The sequence below is a fragment of the Mus musculus genome, chromosome 19 (genome assembly GCF_000001635.26).
Source record: "Mus musculus strain C57BL/6J chromosome 19, GRCm38.p6 C57BL/6J".
Taxonomy (NCBI): Eukaryota; Metazoa; Chordata; class Mammalia; order Rodentia; family Muridae; genus Mus; species Mus musculus.
The window spans coordinates 6380523-6398588 of NC_000085.6; the positions used below are offsets into that span (position 1 = coordinate 6380523).

The following is an 18066-nucleotide window of genomic DNA, read 5'->3' on the forward strand; positions in this document are numbered from 1 at the left end:
TAACCCTCTAGCATGCACACAGAAAGTCACAGAGGCCCTAAACCATCACAAGCTGGAAGTGAAGAGCAAGCCTGTCTTGTCATGCTAGAAGGCGCTCTGCAGGCTGCTGGGAGAGAAGAGTTGCAGCTGTGCTCTCCTGCAACAGGGACAAATCTCTTGGAAGTAATCAGCCACTGTTTGGAATTGGAGACCTCCACAGGAAGAAATTCACATATGGCACTGTAAGCTTAGTTAAATGCTCATGATTAAGGAGCATTTAGGTCTTGGGAAACAACTGCTGTAATTTAGTGAAATGCTCTGAATGGTCTCATCAAATTGCCTTCTCAATAATTGTGGCTATAGATTAGTGTTAAGGTTAACTTCAACTCGTAGAGATCCGCATGGCCTTGAGTTCTGGGACTAAAGGTGTGTGCCACTGCGCTCTGCAAGTTTACCTTTGTGTATGTGTACATGTATGCTGTGTGCAGCTGCCTCAGAATAACAAGGGAGCACTGGATCCTTGGAGCTGCAGTACAGGAGCTACTGACAAGTTCTGGGACCCAAATTTGGGTCCTCGGGAAGGGCGGCAAGTACTTTACCTGCTTAGGCCATCTCTAACCCCAGAGGCCTTGCTTTGCGTGTCGGGCGGGGGTGGGGGTGGGGGGGAGACAGTGGTAACTGCAGATACACCTTACTGGTCAGAGTGCTGAGGGTGACTCGAATGCTCAGTCATAAATGATATATTCATATTACCCCAAGGCTTAGAGGACATGGTGAAACAGGGCATAGATAGGAGCTGGAGGATGATAGAGTGGGGTATCATGTGGTCTTCAGGGCCATCTTGAGCTCCAGCAGCTGTGATTAACTACATAAGATTGGTCTTGCCAACATCCTGTTTTGGAAGGGGATGAGACTCCCAAGGCCCCAGTCCTCCCTGATGATAAATGGGTAGTTGGTTGCTGAGGGAGGGAAGAGACATTTTCTGCAGTGGTGTAGGCACTGTTAAGATGCCCATGTTCGCCGGGCATGGTGATGCACGCCTTTAATCCCAGCACTCAAGAGGCAGAGGCAGGCGGATTTCTGAGTTCGAGGCCAGCCTGGTCTACAGAGTGAGTTCCAGGACAGCCCCAGGACTACACAGAGAAACCCTGTCTCGAAAAACCAAAAAAAAAAAAAAAAAAATGCCCATGCTCAGGGCTGGAGAGATGGCTCAGTGGTTACACCGACTGCTCTTCCAGAGGTCTTGAGTTCAATTCCCAGCAACCACATGGTGGCTCACAACCATCTGTAATGAGATCTGATGCCCTCTTCTCGTGTGAAGAGAGCTACAGTATATTCTTATACATAAGATAAATCTTTAAAAAAAAAAAAAAGTCCATGCCCCAGTAAAGACCTCTCATCCATGCTTCTATAAGCCAGCAGCCCTAGTGCCCTAGTGGTTTTCACTGGGACACACACACACACACACACACACACACACACACACGACAGAAGCAGACTGGCTAGTTGAGAATCAGAAGTGAGATCCATTAAGAGAGTGGAATGGGGAGTGAATATGATCAAAATACATACATATATATGCATGATGTAATGAAAGCCATTGTTGTACATAATGCTAATAAACATCTGAAAAAATGAGAATTATGAAAGACTAAAACGTGGCTGGCAAGATGCTTCACTGGGTAAAAGCACAAGCCTGATGACTCCCTGACTTTGGTCCCTGGAACCCAAGGTAGAAGGAAAGAGTCAACTTGCCAAAATTGTCCTTTGACCCCTGTCTGTGTACCCCACACTCACACAATAATAAATACAACTTAAACTAAAGATGGAAGTAGAGTGGGGGAACGTAGCTCTATGTAGAGTACTTGCCTAACACGCACAAGGTCCTAGGCACTGGAAAATGTAGAGAAAAATGTCCATGCTATATTCCCACTCCATCTGTGTAAGCATCTGTGTTTGCTTCCTGGCTGCTATATTTGATAACCTGGCTCCAGGAAGTGAGCAGGGCATTGTGCCCACGGTAGGGGCAGTCAGAGCTTAGCCTGAAAAGACCTGAGTGGCTTGCAGGTTAGGCCACACAGTTTGAGCTGCCTGGGGACTCTAGAACCCCACCTGCTAAAGGGCAGAAAGTTCTCAGAAACTGCTTGGCTATCCCAGAGCCCGGTTCAGTAGCATCCTGTAGTTATCCAACTTCTTGGCCTTCAGAGTAGAACACCCAGTCCTTCCCCTCAGTCAGCCTGCTACTCTGGAGGCACAGCCAGCTTGTGAATTAGCCTGAGAGCCTAAGCTCTGTTCCCTCAAAGAAGCAGGAGCTAATGTCTGTCTTCCCTCCACTCCACAATTAGGAGGCAACAGCTCATGAGGCAGAAATTTTATTCAAGAATACTCAAGAATACAAACAATCAGCCTGTGGACACACAGCAAGATAGTGCTGGGGTCAGTACATGGGCTGCAATGGAGACAGCCTAAGACTAGAAGGGAGAGCCTAGTACCGGTGGGTGAGTGGAGAAAAGTGACAGACAAGGCTCCTTGAAGTCACAGAGCTAACACAAAATACCTGCCCACTGTAGAGCCTGCGTGAGAACAGGAGAGAGAGCCTCTAGTCGCCTCCCGCTATTATCCAGGAGTTGGTTAGTTGGTTGGGTTTTGTGATGGTAGAAATTGAGTGCATTGTCTCAGCCCTCTATTATGGCGCACACCTTTAATCCAGTACCTGAGAGGCAGAGGCAGGTAGATCTCTGAGTTGGCAGCCAATCTGGTCTACAGAGCAAGTTTCAGGACAGCCAAGGCAACACAGAGAAACTCTGTCTTGAAACACCATACATAAACAAAATGAAAACTAAAAATAGAAGACTTGAACTTATGGTCCTACTGTATCAGCTTCCTAAGTAGCATTCCGGGCTGGTGACACCCCCATTTATCCCATGTCATGAACTCCTGGGGATTGTTGTCTTTCACACACACACACACAGAGGCACACACACACAGAGGCACACACGCACACACACAAACACACACACACACACCCCGCAGACCACAGGACTATAGTTCCCAGTAGCCCCTGCTTCAGGCTGCAGCCTCAGCCAAAGCTGTCCTGTAACCCGACCAACCATCCCCTCTGGAAAAGGTCACTTCAGAGCTCCTTGAAGGACAGCTGACAGGGGGAAGCTCAGAAGCACCAGGCGTTGGTGGGGGTGGGGTGAAAGCAGTGGCTCTCCCCCCACCCCAGACATCTCTCCTTCCCCACAGTGCTCCCTGCAACCCAGGGGCTTGGTCTCCCTCCACGGCTGCCAGCCTCTTCTGTATTAGCAGTGCCTCTGTTTAGGACACAGACTCAGCTTATGGCTCTGCTGTCCATGCTCACAACCTCCAAGTCTCAGTGCAGCCATGTCCCAGTGAGAAGTGGCTGTGACCAGCTTAATAGCCACTTCGTCATGCCCCACTGGTGGTACTCTAAGCAGATGTCACACACAAACCCTGCTGCTCGGAGGAAAGGAGAAAGTGTCCTGTATTTGTGACAGCCCTTTGGCCTCTCTAAAGAGGATCTCCAATCCAGTCCCACCTTTTATCTGTAGCTCAAGAAAGGTCCCAGATTGGATAATGTCTTAGACAAAGTCTCAACCAGAATGCGTTAGGCAAGCCTCAGGCCTTCCAAATTGGTCCCCCTGTTCCAGTCTTTCAAAAGCCAAGGGCCAGTGGATAAGACCAGAAGGCTTAGGAAACCTGGAAGAAGTGGGTCAGCTGTGAACACACCCCTCTCTGGGCTGTGGAGAGCTTGTTCCTCCCTCCTCTCCTCTCTGCTTCCCCCCAAAATAGCTCCCTGAGCTTCACGGCCAAGACCCTCCCACGTCCGGGGAGGCGTGGCATGCTGCCCTGAGCCAGGCTTTAAATCCCCTCACAGCTGGGCAGCTCCACTCCCTGGTTGGAGGCAGCTAGGAGGCCATCATCTGTCCAGTTCGGCCCACCCTCTCACAGCCATGTCCAGGCCTCTTTCAGACCAGGATAAGAGAAAGCAAATCAGCGTTCGTGGCTTAGCCGGAGTGGAAAATGTGTCGGAGCTAAAAAAGAACTTCAACCGCCACCTGCATTTCACCTTGGTCAAGGATCGCAATGTGGCTACTCCGAGAGATTACTATTTTGCACTGGCCCACACTGTCCGGGACCACCTCGTGGGACGCTGGATCCGCACACAGCAGCATTACTACGAAAAGGACCCCAAGGTGCTACAGGAGGGGACACCCTGGGTGGGAATTAGCAGGGAGTTGGGCCTGGCAGAGAGTTGAGACATCTCAGGCATGTGGCAGCTCCTTTCTGAGGCCCAAGTTTTCTACAGAAAAATCATTTGCTGTTTTAGGAGTTTGGGATTGCAGGATCTAAGGGTGCTAGACAGAACACTGAGGAGGGAGACCCAAGGGTGCTCGGGGTAGGCTACACGTGCTAGATAGGGTTGGAGGGGCTGCTGGTAGGCAGGAAATGTATACCCCTGTGGCCTGATTTGGACCTGGCATGGAAGGACATGTCATCAGATGTGTGCACGGTACAGTCTGCTTGTGCCACAGGCAGGGCAAAGCTGGGGCAGCTGGCGTCGTGGGTATCAAGTATCTGGCAGGGTCACTGGTAAATGTCAGGAACTTAACCCCACAACCAGGATCGGGGAGGGCCAGGGAGGGCCCCAGGAAATGGGAAGGCCGTGCCTTCAGCATCTTCATGCTTCTGCTCGTGTCCGGACTGAGGCTTAGGGACGAGGGGGAGCAGCATTGCATGGACAGAAGGCAGTTCCAGCCCTGAGTCACTGTGCGACCTTGAAAATGACTTTTTCCTCCGGGCCTTGGCAAGGTCTTCTCGGGGAACACTCAAAGCTGCTTCTCAATACCTCAAAAGGGGTCCCCACTTCTCACAAGCACCTTAACCCCTGAGATAGGCCTGGCTAGCCTTACTCTCTAGAAGAGAAACCAAGCCAGATGGAAAGGCATTTCAAAGGAACACAGGGACCAACACCTCTGTTGGGCCCCAAAGTCTGAAATAGCCACTCTGAGCAGGCAGACAAGAACTGCTGACAGAGACGAGACATTCTGGGGCCTGGCGGTAGGGCAGGAGGGTGAGAGGTGCAGGCCCAGCTGTTCCTGCCTGAATGTCAGTGGGGTGGCCCTGACCCCTCTTCCCCGTTGCCTGTCTCTGGGCAGAGGATCTACTACCTGTCTTTGGAGTTCTACATGGGCCGGACACTGCAGAACACCATGGTGAACCTGGCCTTGGAGAACGCCTGTGATGAGGCCACTTACCAGGTGGGGGAAGCACTTAAGGTTGGGTGGGGGGTGTCTTATGCTGGCACTTGGGCCTGACGGCTGCCTCCCCTTCCCTTAGCTGGGCTTGGACATGGAGGAGTTGGAGGAGATCGAGGAGGATGCAGGGTTGGGCAATGGGGGCCTGGGACGCCTGGCAGGTGAGTCCATAGCTTGTGGGGGTGGGGCAGGGGAGTTTCTCACGCTGGATCCCTGATACTCACTCCTCTCTACGCCTAGCTTGCTTTTTGGACTCCATGGCCACCCTGGGGCTCGCTGCCTATGGCTATGGGATCCGCTATGAGTTTGGGATTTTTAATCAGAAGATCTGTGGGGGCTGGCAGGTAAGCCACCCAGACCCCAACCTTGTGGTGCTTAGTCACAATAGAGAGGTTCTCCATTCAGTCATATATCTCTGGATGGGTCCAGAAGCCACCCCAGCTCCCCAGATGAACATCCTTTCCTTCTGCTTCAAAGCCTGGGGACCCCTGTGGTCCCGTGAACACACTGTGTCCTGCTGGGTGGCCCACTACTCACAGTACGTGAGTACCTGGAGCTCCTGTCACCTACGTCCTCCCCCACTCCTCTAGATGGAAGAAGCTGATGACTGGCTTCGCTATGGCAACCCCTGGGAGAAGGCCCGCCCAGAGTTCACGCTGCCTGTGCACTTCTATGGCCGAGTGGAGCACACCAGCCAGGGTGCCAAGTGGGTGGACACACAGGTAAGGATGAACATGGCCACAGGTTCTTGGTGGGGGAGAGGGTGGACTCGGTGAGAGGCAGGAAGGAAGAGGAGCTGCCTGAGAAAATGACACGGGGAAGAGGCAGAAGGGAACTGAACCCCCTGCTACTTTACAAAGGAGGCCACTGAGGCTCAGAAAGGTCAGGGGAGTTACTGGAGTCACACAGTCAGAGCAGGGAGATGCCAGCCAGGGTCATCCAGGACAGCAGGCAAAGTTCAACCCCTGGAAGGAGGAATGAAATGTCCCTCCTCCAGCTGCACTCCACCCTGACGCCCCTTTTCTCGACACACGACAGCACAGTGTGATGGTAGTGATGGTAGTCATCTCTGCATATCTGTGCCGGGGATCTGATGAAGGCAGCAGCCCCGAGAGAGGCAGGAAAGAAAACGGGGCCTCTTGGGTGGCACTGGGCACTGGCATACTCACAGCCACACAGCAAGTTGAGAGAGTCTGAAAGGCCACCTGGATGCCCCAGTCCGTGACTCCCTCCTACGTGTGGCTGCAGTTATCAGTCTCCTCCAGGGCTGCATGGAGACCCCTAGCCCTTCGGCAATGGTGTTTGTAGCTCTTTGATTTAGACCTGGGCCCAGTCAGGGCTGCTGCTGTTGGACATGCCAGGTGCCTCAGACAGCCTGGCACAGTTAGCTCTGGCTGGAAAGTTGCAGACCTGACTCCCTCTAGCTTTCCACCTGCTGTCTGTTCAGATAGTCCCTCTGTCTCTCTCACCTGCATTCCCCTCTGCCCCATCAAGGGTATCACTTGGTGTCTGGGAGGCAAGCTGAGGCCCCATATAGAGACTACTCTGGAGGTGCCACTGGCACTGTGGAAGCTGGCAGTTCTGTAGCAAATTGGTACTTATAGATCATGGGAGGTGGGGCTGGCTGGCACTGGTTACTGCTAACTAGCCCAGTGGCTACCTAGATGTAAACCTCTGGATAGAGTTGACCCCTGCGTAATCTTCATCCTGAACCCGAGATCCTCCAGCCCTCTCCTGAGTCCAGTGTGGTCTCATTTGATCAGGCCGGGCTGTGGAGCAGCCACTGACAGAAGCATGCTTTGGCTTCTGCATTTGTCACTCTCTCCTGTCCCATAATCCTCATGACAGTCAGAGTAGGCAGGTGTTGGGATTTCCCGTGGGATGCAGGAGAGACTTACGTAATTACTGCAGCGCTGGGGACTGAGAGGTCCTTGCACCTGTTTGGCAAGTAATGTACCATTGAGCTATATCCTCAGCCCCTTTTTATTTTTTACTTGACAAGGGCCTCGCTACGTTGCCCAGACTGGTCTTGAACTCACCCGGTAACTTACGCAAGCCTTGAACTTGTGATCCTCTGGTCGTAGCTTCTCCAGTGACAGGGCTTCTGGGAACCCAGCTAGTAAGCCTCACAGGAGGAACTGTAGTCTCTCTTGGGCACTGGCAGAGTTCAGTGACAGCTATTTGAACTTCAGCTCTTGGTGGGAGAGGCCCCACAAACCAGCCTCAGGCCCTGCTCAGGGCTGGACCCTGGCAGCTTCTGACTTGGGTACCCCCTGTAGGTAGTGCTGGCTATGCCCTATGACACTCCTGTGCCCGGCTATCGGAACAACGTCGTCAACACCATGCGCCTCTGGTCGGCCAAGGCACCTAACGACTTCAACCTCAAGGACTGTGAGTCCCTCTGCTGGTAGCTGGCAGCCCTTGTTACCCCTGCTTGGCCCATGCCCAGCCCCAGCCTCATCCTGACCCACTTTGTCCCTCAGTCAATGTTGGCGGCTACATCCAGGCTGTGCTGGACCGAAACCTGGCCGAGAACATCTCGCGTGTTTTGTACCCCAATGATAATGTGCGTTGCCCTTCAGACTGGAGACTGGAAGCCCAAATCCCTGGGGAGGGACAGGGGAGCTAGGGGACCTTTGCAACTGTCCTAGACCTTTATTACTATCCCTGTGTGTCTGTCCTATCAAGTCCTTTGAGTCCTGAGGGAGGGGCTGGGATATGACATTTCCTGAGAACTGTATTCCTGGGGGACACTCACAGGACACCTCACTCATCTGTGTCTTTCTGATATCATCTGCTGTAGTTATTTGGTGGGGCAAAGACCCCTGGGTCCAGAAGGTGGGGGCGGTTTAGGGCTCTGGGACATTGTGCGGTAGGGGCTCTCCTGGTCACACTCACAGTCTTTTAGGGCCCACCCCCTGCCATCTCAACTGCACTCTGTCTTGCACCTTAGTTCTTTGAAGGGAAGGAGCTGCGGCTGAAGCAGGAGTACTTTGTGGTGGCTGCCACCCTCCAGGACATCATCCGACGTTTCAAGTCCTCCAAGTTTGGCAGCCGTGATCCTGTGCGCACAAACTTCGATGCCTTCCCTGATAAGGTAGCCTGCTGGCCTGAAGGCCTCTGTCTCCCTCTCTCTAGAGTCCCGTGGCCTCCTCCTTCCAGCCGCACTTCACAGATGAGTGGAGGCTGGGAGTGTATGGGGGAGATGGCTTGCTCAGCTCAGGATCTTCAGGCACCAGGGACACCGCTCCAGCCACCACCATGCCTGCTCCCAGCCCAGCCACAAAACTTAGTCTGGCCTTTTGGGGACTCTGAAGGGGCATTCACAATAGTCCTTGGTCTGGAAGCCATCCTGACTGCCACTCTTCCCCTGCAGGTGGCCATCCAGCTCAATGACACCCACCCCTCTTTGGCCATCCCAGAGCTGATGAGGATTCTGGTGGACCTGGAACGACTGGACTGGGACAAGGTGGGTATCGGCCACCTCACCCCTACAGGAGCCATTCTGTCCCAGGGTCTCCTTCATAGTGTGAGGAGGAAGGTCAGCAGTGGGCTGAACAAGGACTGTGGACCAGAGGGCTCGCTGAAACCCAGTTGGGCCCTGGGGGTGCCATTCGCTGCAGAGCGAATGTGTGGAGATCATCTGTCCCGACCTCCTGCATTGTACGCCAGGCCTGGGACGTAACAGTGAAGACCTGTGCCTACACCAACCACACGGTGCTGCCTGAAGCCCTGGAGCGCTGGCCAGTGCACCTCATGGAGACACTGCTGCCCCGCCACTTGCAGATCATTTACGAGATCAACCAGCGTTTCCTTAACGTGAGCTGGGGACAACGTGGGAGAGGGGCCCCAGCCTTGAAGTCAGGAAGCCTATGTGCCGAGTCTGTGGGGTTGAGGGAGATGGGGCGGGGAGCGGGGGAAGGTAGAGGGCTGGAGACTAATCCTGGGTCTGGATCCTGGTCTTAGCTTTTGGTTCTTTGGGGGCACAGCGGGTGGCGGCTGCATTCCCTGGGGACGTAGATAGGCTGCGGCGCATGTCACTCGTGGAGGAAGGAGCAGTGAAACGCATCAACATGGCACACCTGTGCATTGCTGGCTCGCACGCTGTCAACGGCGTGGCTCGCATCCATTCGGAGATCCTCAAGAAAACCATGTAAGCCTCTCCACCAGCCCCGAAACACCACACTTCCGCTGCGTATAGGCCCCGCCCCTTCACCTGACACCAGCCAGGATTTCCTGGGCAGACCCCTCCCCTGAGTGACCTTCCACCCTGTTTGCTCACTCAGGGCAGACTTAGCAGCAAGCGACCATAACATTGAGCCATCCCCACCCACCTCACATTCTTAGAACACACTAGCCTCTTCCCAGTATAGTCCTGTCCCAGATGACGCCCTCTTACACACAGCACCCCTACCTGCCCCAGGTCGGCACCTGCATCCAAGCCTCTTTCAGGAAAAAAAGAAAAAAAAAAAAACCCCTCAAGGAGGGGCCAGGTAGGAGGGCGCTTCAGAGGTTAATGGTGACCCTCACCCAATCCTAACCCGCAGCTTCAAGGACTTTTATGAGCTGGAGCCTCACAAGTTCCAGAACAAGACCAATGGCATCACTCCTCGGCGCTGGCTGGTTCTGTGTAACCCTGGGCTGGCAGAGGTCATTGCTGAGGTGAGAGATCGTGGTATGACTGATAGGACCAATAGAGGTCACTCCAAGATAGTCAAGTGGGTAGCTCCCTATATACAATGGACCCAGCTCAGGACTACAATCCTGTACTGTGTTCCCAAGGCTGGCATCCACTTGGAGGAAGTGGGCACTGCTTTCTTATTTAAACAAGCTTGCCCTCTGGCCAAAGGAGGACCTGGCTACCGAGGCCAACCTGCTAGAGGTCACAGTCTAATGAAAAGTGTCATCACATCTGAAAGGAGACTGCAGAGAGGCAGAGGTTTGGTGGGGAGGCTGGACCAGGTCAGGCCAACAGGAGGAAAGGGCAGAGGTCGGGAGGCCTGCTGGGGTCAGGTGGAGCAGTCACCGGAGGGGCTCAGTGCTAGTGCTGGAGAAAGATGGCTTTGGGAAGAGAAGTCCAAGGTGGAAGGGTCTAGTTAGCCTGGAGGACGTAGGCCAGGATAGGGTGGTCCTGGCTGAAAGCCATCTTCCCACAGCGCATTGGTGAGGACTACATCTCAGACCTGGACCAGCTGCGCAAGCTGCTCTCCTATGTGGATGATGAAGCCTTTATCCGTGATGTGGCCAAAGTGAAACAGGTTCGGGGCCCCGCAACCTGGTACCCTGCCTCAGGGCTAGCATTTGGAGAGGACAGGAAGGGGTCCGACGGCTGGGACCCATCTCTCCTACCGGGCCGTCCGTGGTGGGAGGCTGTCTGCTGTCATGAAGAGATTGCTGGCAATGGTTAATAATGTCAGCCTTGGTGCAGGGTGAGGGAAGCCGTTCATAGCATCTGCTTTCCTGGTCTACCTGAGGGGGAAACAATGAGATTGTAGGGTTTTTTGAAGCTGAAGCCCCTCTGGTGAGCCCTCTGCCTCCTCAATCTGTAGGAAAACAAGTTGAAGTTCTCTGCATACCTCGAGAGGGAATACAAAGTCCACATCAACCCCAACTCGCTCTTTGACGTCCAGGTGAAAAGGATTCATGAGTACAAGCGGCAGCTCCTCAACTGCCTGCACATCATCACCTTGTATAACCGTGAGTGGCTGGGACCCACCCGACCCGGTCCCCAGGGCCTGGCCTCGCCCAGAGTACCACCAGTGGCATCTTCTGGGGGCTGGTGACCACCCTTAGAAGATGTGGTATTCCCACATCTTAGTTTCATTTCCTTTTGCTGTCATAAGATTCTCCAACAAAAGCACTTGGGGAAAAAAGGGGTTTGTGTGGCTTAGCATTCCCGATGGCAGCCTGTCCTGTGGGGAGGTCAAGGCAGCAGGAACTTGAAGCAACTAGTTACACTCTGTCTTCAGTCAAGAGCAGAGAATGAGAGCAGTGGATTAATGCATGCCAGTGGCACTCCCTGCCCCCCCCCCCCCCCCCCGAGGTAGGATCTTACTGTGTAGCCTTAGCTTGCCTGGAACTGACTGTGTAGACCAGGCTGGCCTTGAGCTCACAGAGATCTGTCTGTCTCTGCCTTCTGAGTGCTGGGGCTGAAGGCATACACGATCCTGTCAGATCCTCTGGTTTTTGGTTTTTGGTTTTTTTGTTTGGTTGGTTTGGTTTGGTTTTGGTTTTTCGAGACAGGGTTTCTCTGTGTAGCCCCGGCTGTCCTGGAACTCACTCTGTAGTCTAGGCTGGCCTTGAACTCAGAAATCTGCCGGCCTCTGCCTCCCAAGTGCTGGGATTAAAGGTGTGTGCCATCACTGCCCGGTAGATCCTGCATGCTTATATAATTTTTTTTTACATTTACTTATTTATTTCGTGTTGTGTGTATATGTGCATGCCATGATGCACCACACCTGTGGAAGGTAGCTTTCAAGAGTAAGTTCTCTCCTTCTACCTTGTGCGTCCTTGTGTGTCTGAACTCAGATCGTCAGACTTGGCAGCCAGTGCCTTTACCTTCAACTCGCTTGCTTTCTCCACTCTCACACAGTACAGAATACCCCACTTAGGGAAAAGTGTCACCACCCCTCCATTAATATAATCGAGACGATCCCTTACCGACGTGGCCAGAGGCCTGCCTCCCCTACACCTCATCAGGTGATTCTAGAGTTTGTCAAGTGGACAGCATTGGCCATCACACCCCACATCACAGAACAGACCAAGGCTCAATGAAGGAGACCCGAGAAACACAAAACAAAGTGATCAGCCCATGCTGGCACTGTCCATGTAACATCCCTGACTGTGGCTGCCTGTGTTGTTAAGCATCCAGGCCTGATGCTTCTCTTCTCTACAGGCATCAAAAGGGAGCCCAATAGGTTTATGGTGCCGAGGACTATCATGATTGGAGGCAAGGTGAGAAACCTAGGGCAGATTGGCCCTGCACCTTGAACATATGCCTGGGCAGTCACAAGATCAAGGTGTGGGAAGGAGGGTGAAACACTGACCCCCAGACTGCCCCACAGGCTGCACCCGGGTACCACATGGCTAAGATGATCATCAAGCTTATCACTGCCATTGGGGATGTGGTCAACCACGACCCTGCGGTAGGAGACCGCCTCCGAGTGATCTTCCTGGAGAACTACCGAGTCTCCCTTGCTGAGAAAGGTGGGTGCGGCAGTGGCTGCAGGGGAGCTCTGGCTGGCTCAGTGCTAGAGGAGACTTTAGCCATCTTTTCCTGGCCTGTGGTCAGGGTAAAGAAGAAATGGGAGGGCCTGGAGAGATGGCTTCATGGTTAAGAGCACTGGTTGTTCTCCCAGATGATCTGGGTGTTATTGCCAGCATCCACATGGCAGTTTACAACCTTCTGTAACTGCAGTCTAGGTCTGATGCCCTCTTCTGGCCTCTTCAGGCACTGCATGCATGTGGCACATATACGTGCCGGCAAAATGCCCCATCCACAAAAATAAAACAAGATAAAATAAAAATTATTTAAAAAATAATAAGATGGAAAATGACCGAGGAAGACTACACCACACACACGCACACGCACACACACACACACGCACACGCACACACATGCGTGCAGACACACACCATGCATGTACAAGGAAAACAAATAAAACCTGAAAAAACTATATCAATGAAAAGATCACACAGTGAGTTTAAGGCTAGCCTGGTGCACACAGGGAGTTGCAGGTTAGCCAGGGCTAGATGGTGAAACCGAGTGCCAAACAACAAAGGCAGCAGAGGGACCGGGTCAGGTTGGGATCTATGAAAGGCTGGGTTGAAGGTGAGAGACTGGGATGGTAAACTCTCATAGGTCTGGGCCCTAACTCAGCCAGGCAGGGCTCTTCCCGGGGCTGACTTTGGGTTTCTGCTGCCACCCCACAGTTATTCCCGCCGCCGACCTCTCAGAGCAGATCTCCACCGCGGGCACCGAGGCCTCGGGCACTGGCAACATGAAGTTCATGCTCAATGGGGCTCTGACCATCGGCACCATGGACGGTGCCAACGTGGAGATGGCAGAGGAGGCGGGGGAGGAGAACTTCTTCATCTTCGGCATGCGAGTGGAGGACGTGGAAAGGCTGGACCAGAGAGGGTATGAGGGCAGGAGTGCCAGAGTGAATGGCTCACAGTCAAGAGGCATGCTGGGGGAGACTGTCCGGCCTGTGTCACATCTTAGTTATGGTTGCTGGGACACTGGGACACTGGCAAGCAAGGTTAAAGAGAGGAGAAAGAAGGAAGTGACAATGGGAGGGAGGGAAGACAGTTGGATTTAATATCGTTGTGAAATTGGAGGTAAAATGAAATCATTAGTTTTCTGGACGCTGCAGCAGAAAGGGACAAAGACTTACAGTGCTAAAGTGATCCTTCAAAGCAAACACTTTCCTATCATTACTTTTTTATTTATTTGTTTGTTTTTCAAGACAGGGTTTCTGTGTGTAGCCCTGGCTGTCCTGGAACTTGCTCTGTAGACCATATTTTCAGTTTACTTCATATTTTAGATTTACTTATTTTATTTTATATGTATTTATTTCATTATGTCTGTGTACCACATACATGTCTGGTGTCTGTGGAGGTTAGAGGAATCTCTAATTACAGGTGCTTGTGAGATGCCATTGGAAACCTGGGTCCTCTGCAAGAACATCAAGTACTCTTAACCACTGGGCCATCTTGCCAGTCCAAATGTGATTTTTATTTTTTAAAAAAATATTTACCTTTGTTATTTTTATTTATGTTTATGTTGGGGGCCTATGTGAGTGAATGCCACATGTGTACAGAAGCCAGAAGATGTAGACTCCCCTGAGGCCGGAGTTACAGATGGTTACGAGCTGCTTGTGTGGATGTTGGAACAGAGCTCAGGTCCTCTGAAATAGCAAATACTATTAACCATTAAGCCATCTCTCTAGTCTCCCACTGTGAAAAATTTAAATAAGGATAATACATGGGTGCCACTTAAATTACATCAAAAGTGGTCCCACCTTTGGGATGACAGAGCAAAGAGACCAGTCAGCCTAGCCTACACACACACACACACACACACACACACACACAGAGATACATGCATACACACATACATACACACACACACACACAGGCCCCCATATTTGTAAATGTTTATATAGTGCTCCATGCTACAGTCAAGCTAGATATATGTATTTTTAAGATTTTATTATATATATATATATATATATATATATATATATATATATGACGAGTACACTGTAGCTGTCTTCAGAGACACCAGAAGAAGTCATCAGATCCTATTACAGATGGTTGTGAGCCACCATGTGGTTGCTGGGAATTGAACTCAGGACCTCTGGAAGAACAGTCAATGCTCTTAACCACTGAGCCATCTCTCCAGCTCCAAGCTATATATTTTAAAAAATGTTTTTAAACTTATGTGTATCTGTGTTCTACCTGCATATGTCTGTGCCCTATGCCATGGGGCCAAAAGAGGGTGTTGGATTCCCTAGGGCAGGAGTTACAAACAGCGGTGAACTGCCATGTGGGTGCTGGGAATTGAACCCTGGTCTCTTTTTTTTTTTTTTTTTTTTTTTTTTTTGATTTATTTATTTATTATATGTAAGTACACTGTAGCTGTCTTCAGACGCACCAGAAGAGGGCATCAGATCTCATTACGGGTGGTTGTGAGCCACCATGTGGTTGCTGGGATTTGAACTTCGGACCTTTGGAAGAGCAGTCGGGTGCTCTTACCCACTGAGCCATCTCACCAGCCCGAACCCTGGTCTCTTGAAAGACCAACTTTTCGTGGCTGAGGCATCTCTCCAGCTCCTCAGCCAAGCTATAGTATAACCAATTCTAAACCCCAGGGCATTCAAATTGAACTGTTGAAAATGTTACTGCAGGGAGCAAACTTTCCAATCAATGCCCAGTTGTTGGATTATTCCATTGAGAATTATTAGGGAAGCCAGGCGGTTGTAGCTCATGCCTTTAGTTCTAGTACTTGGGAGGCAGAGGCAGGATTGTCGCTGTTGAGTTCAAGGTCAGCCTGGTCTATTCAGCAAGTTCCAGAACATCCAGGCCAATGAAACTCTATCTCAAAAAGAAAAAAACCAAAAGGATATTAGGCTACTGCCCAGTCCACTGCTTTATGTAGTGTGCAAAACACACTGGTCTTTCTTTTGATCTTTTGGTTTTTCGAGACAGGGTTTCTCTGTGTAGCCCTGGCTGTCCTGGAACTCATTCTGTAGACCAGGCTGGACTTGAACTCAAAGAATTGCCTGCCTCTGCCTCCTGAGTGCTGGTGTGGTTTTTATGATGGGGGTGGGGTGAGTTTAGAATAAATATTAGAACCAAAAACGTTCTTGGGCCAGGCATATGGCTCAGTAGAGCAGAGTGCTTGTGGACAAGTCTGATGGCGTGAGTCCACGTAGAAGCATAACACAAGCGTGTGTAATCCCAGCAAGCCTGCAGAAAAAGGGAGGCACAGATGGGTGACTGGAGGCTCGGAAGCTGGCAGGCTGGCTAACCTGATTTACACAGTGTCAGAGACCCTGTCTCAGAAACAAGAAAGAAAGGTGGTGAAGGCCCCTGGAGCTTGTCCTTCCTGGTGAGGCATGCTCACACCCCCACACAGAGACAAACGCCAGGGTTCCTAAGTCTCTGGCACAGAGTTTCTGCGCTTCTGGAAGGTTGGTACCAGTTTACACTTCCACCAACAGCTCCAGAGAGCTGGCATTTACTGCTGAAAGGTTTTTTTTTTTTTCCTAGAAATTTCAGACTTTGAATGGGGCACAGTGGCGCACAACTTTGACTCTGGAGGCAGAGGCAGGCAAATCTCTGTGAGTCTGAAGCTATCCTGAACTACATGGAGTGTTCTAGGTCTGACAGGGCTATGTAGTAAGACCCTACCTCAGGAAAAAAGAAAGGAAAACACACACACACACACACACACACACACACACACACACACACACACAAATCAATAAAAGAAATATCAGATTTAGATTTTGTCTTCTGGGCCCAAAGGTGCATTGAGTGAGATCTGGGATGTTCAAGACTCCAGACTTGAAAACAGTATGACTGCAGAGGACAGGGTAGCGAGCCAGGTAGAGACTGTGCCCCGGCAAAGAGAGTCACAAAGCAGGGCAATACAAGGACCTGCGGATCACTGCGGAGAGAGAAACTCTATTGTTGACCAGAAGGGGACAGAGTCAGGGAGTGAGGGTAGGCCATCTTTGTGATGGGTTTAAGATAGGGGGTGAGTGGACGTTGCCTTGAAAGCGAGGGAAAGCTGGTACCAGCCTGTAATGAGCTTGGTCTGATTGTGGGAACTTAGAGGCCATGTCCAAGGATGTGCCTGTTAGAGATGGGTTTGGGACAATGGACAAAGACATTCATGGAAGGTTTGGTTTGGTTTTGTGGTGGAGCTGGGGATGGAAGCCAGGGCCCTTTACATACCAGGCAAGCACTCTGCTTGACTTCCAAGCACTTGGAAGATGAGTCCTTGCTCGGAGTCTTGAAAACCAAGTCTTGTCTTTGTATTTCCTTTTTTTGAATGAAATTAGGGATGTGTATGTTTGTGTGTGCATGGGTGCACTGAGCCATCTCTCCTGCCCCAGATTCGTCTTTTGTCTTCTCTGGGCCTGAGTGTTTCTATCTACGAAGTGGTTGGGAGAGCTACAGTGCATTGGAGCTGGGGAGGCCCTGGGCCTCAGGTCTTCCCAGCTTTTCTCTGGGAAGCTGGGGACCCCTTTGTGGGGAGCTGATTACAGGTGCGCTCTGGCAGGTACAATGCCCAGGAGTACTACGACCGAATTCCTGAGCTTCGGCAGATCATCGAACAGCTAAGCAGCGGCTTCTTCTCCCCCAAGCAGCCTGACCTGTTCAAGGACATTGTCAATATGCTCATGCACCATGACCGGTGAGCTGCTGGCGAGGCTGCGTGGGGCGCAGGCATGGGGCTCATGGAGGAACAGGGCTTGGGTGGGCCGGAAGGCTCCTGCCGTCTGCTGCGCCTGCGCCAAGGACCTGGCCTTTGACCTCACAGAGCTCTGCTCTCTCCTTTCTCCTCTAGGTTTAAAGTCTTTGCAGATTATGAGGAATACATTAAATGCCAGGACAAAGTCAGTGAGTTGTACAAGGTGAGGGGTCCAGCGGCCAGGGGCTGGCAGGGCTTTGACTCTGGCCGGGATGAGGGAGAGCGGTGCCAGCCTGCTGGCAGAATGAACCTAGAGCTTTCCTTGCTGTCTACAGAACCCAAGAGAGTGGACACGGATGGTGATCAGGAACATAGCCACCTCTGGCAAGTTTTCCAGTGACCGCACCATTGCCCAGTATGCCCGGGAGATCTGGGGTGTTGAACCTTCTCGCCAGCGCCTGCCAGCCCCAGATGAGAAGATCTGAGCTTCCACATCAGACCCCATACCCGCCCTTGAGTCTGTTTGCAATTCCTGGGATCAGGCCCACTCCAGGAGGTGGGCCTCTGGAATTACATCTCTACCCTACCCACTTTGGAACCCACTTTCCCCAGTCTCTAGGTCCTGATGCCTAGTGTGATGAAGACCTTGCCCTCTTCATTTCCCTCAACTCCCTACTCCTTTTATGTATGGATGGGGTCTAACCAAGTGCACCCACTCCCCAATAAATCGACTCTTCCTGCTCTTCCTTACTCTTCTCTGTTGCAAAATATTTTTAGCTCTTGGAGAGCTTAACAGCTGCTGCGCAGTCATCTCCTTACCGCCCCCCCAGCCCCCCCCCACACACCGCGGCAGGTGCATCCTCTGTGGGGAGAGAGGGG

The 18066-nt window shown here is 51.8% G+C and overlaps 1 protein-coding gene across 1 annotated transcript; it reads left to right on the forward strand.

Annotated features, from left to right (window-relative positions):
* The first annotated feature begins 3885 nt into the window (after positions 1-3885).
* Positions 3886-17942, forward strand: Pygm (muscle glycogen phosphorylase). The gene is made up of 20 exons (NM_011224.2): positions 3886-4199; positions 5163-5264; positions 5344-5422; positions 5502-5605; positions 5852-5983; positions 7541-7652; positions 7745-7827; positions 8215-8358; positions 8638-8730; positions 8934-9080; positions 9251-9414; positions 9809-9923; positions 10418-10519; positions 10811-10958; positions 12157-12215; positions 12326-12467; positions 13194-13401; positions 17056-17190; positions 17344-17410; positions 17523-17942. The coding sequence occupies exons 1-20, from the start codon at positions 3957-3959 to the stop codon at positions 17670-17672; spliced, it is 2529 nt and encodes an 842-aa protein (NP_035354.1). The 5' UTR covers positions 3886-3956; the 3' UTR covers positions 17673-17942.
* The last annotated feature ends 124 nt before the right edge of the window (positions 17943-18066 follow it).

Bases quoted from the DNA above. Each gene is read 5' to 3' on its own strand.
- Pygm (NM_011224.2), top strand. From the start codon at position 3,957: ATGTCCAGGCCTCTTTCAGACCAGGATAAGAGAAAGCAAATCAGCGTT. The intron at 5,265-5,343 runs GTGGGGGAAGCA...CCCTTCCCTTAG, and splicing joins GTGATGAGGCCACTTACCAG to CTGGGCTTGGACATGGAGGA. The intron at 9,415-9,808 runs GTAAGCCTCTCC...CCTAACCCGCAG, and splicing joins GAGATCCTCAAGAAAACCAT to CTTCAAGGACTTTTATGAGC.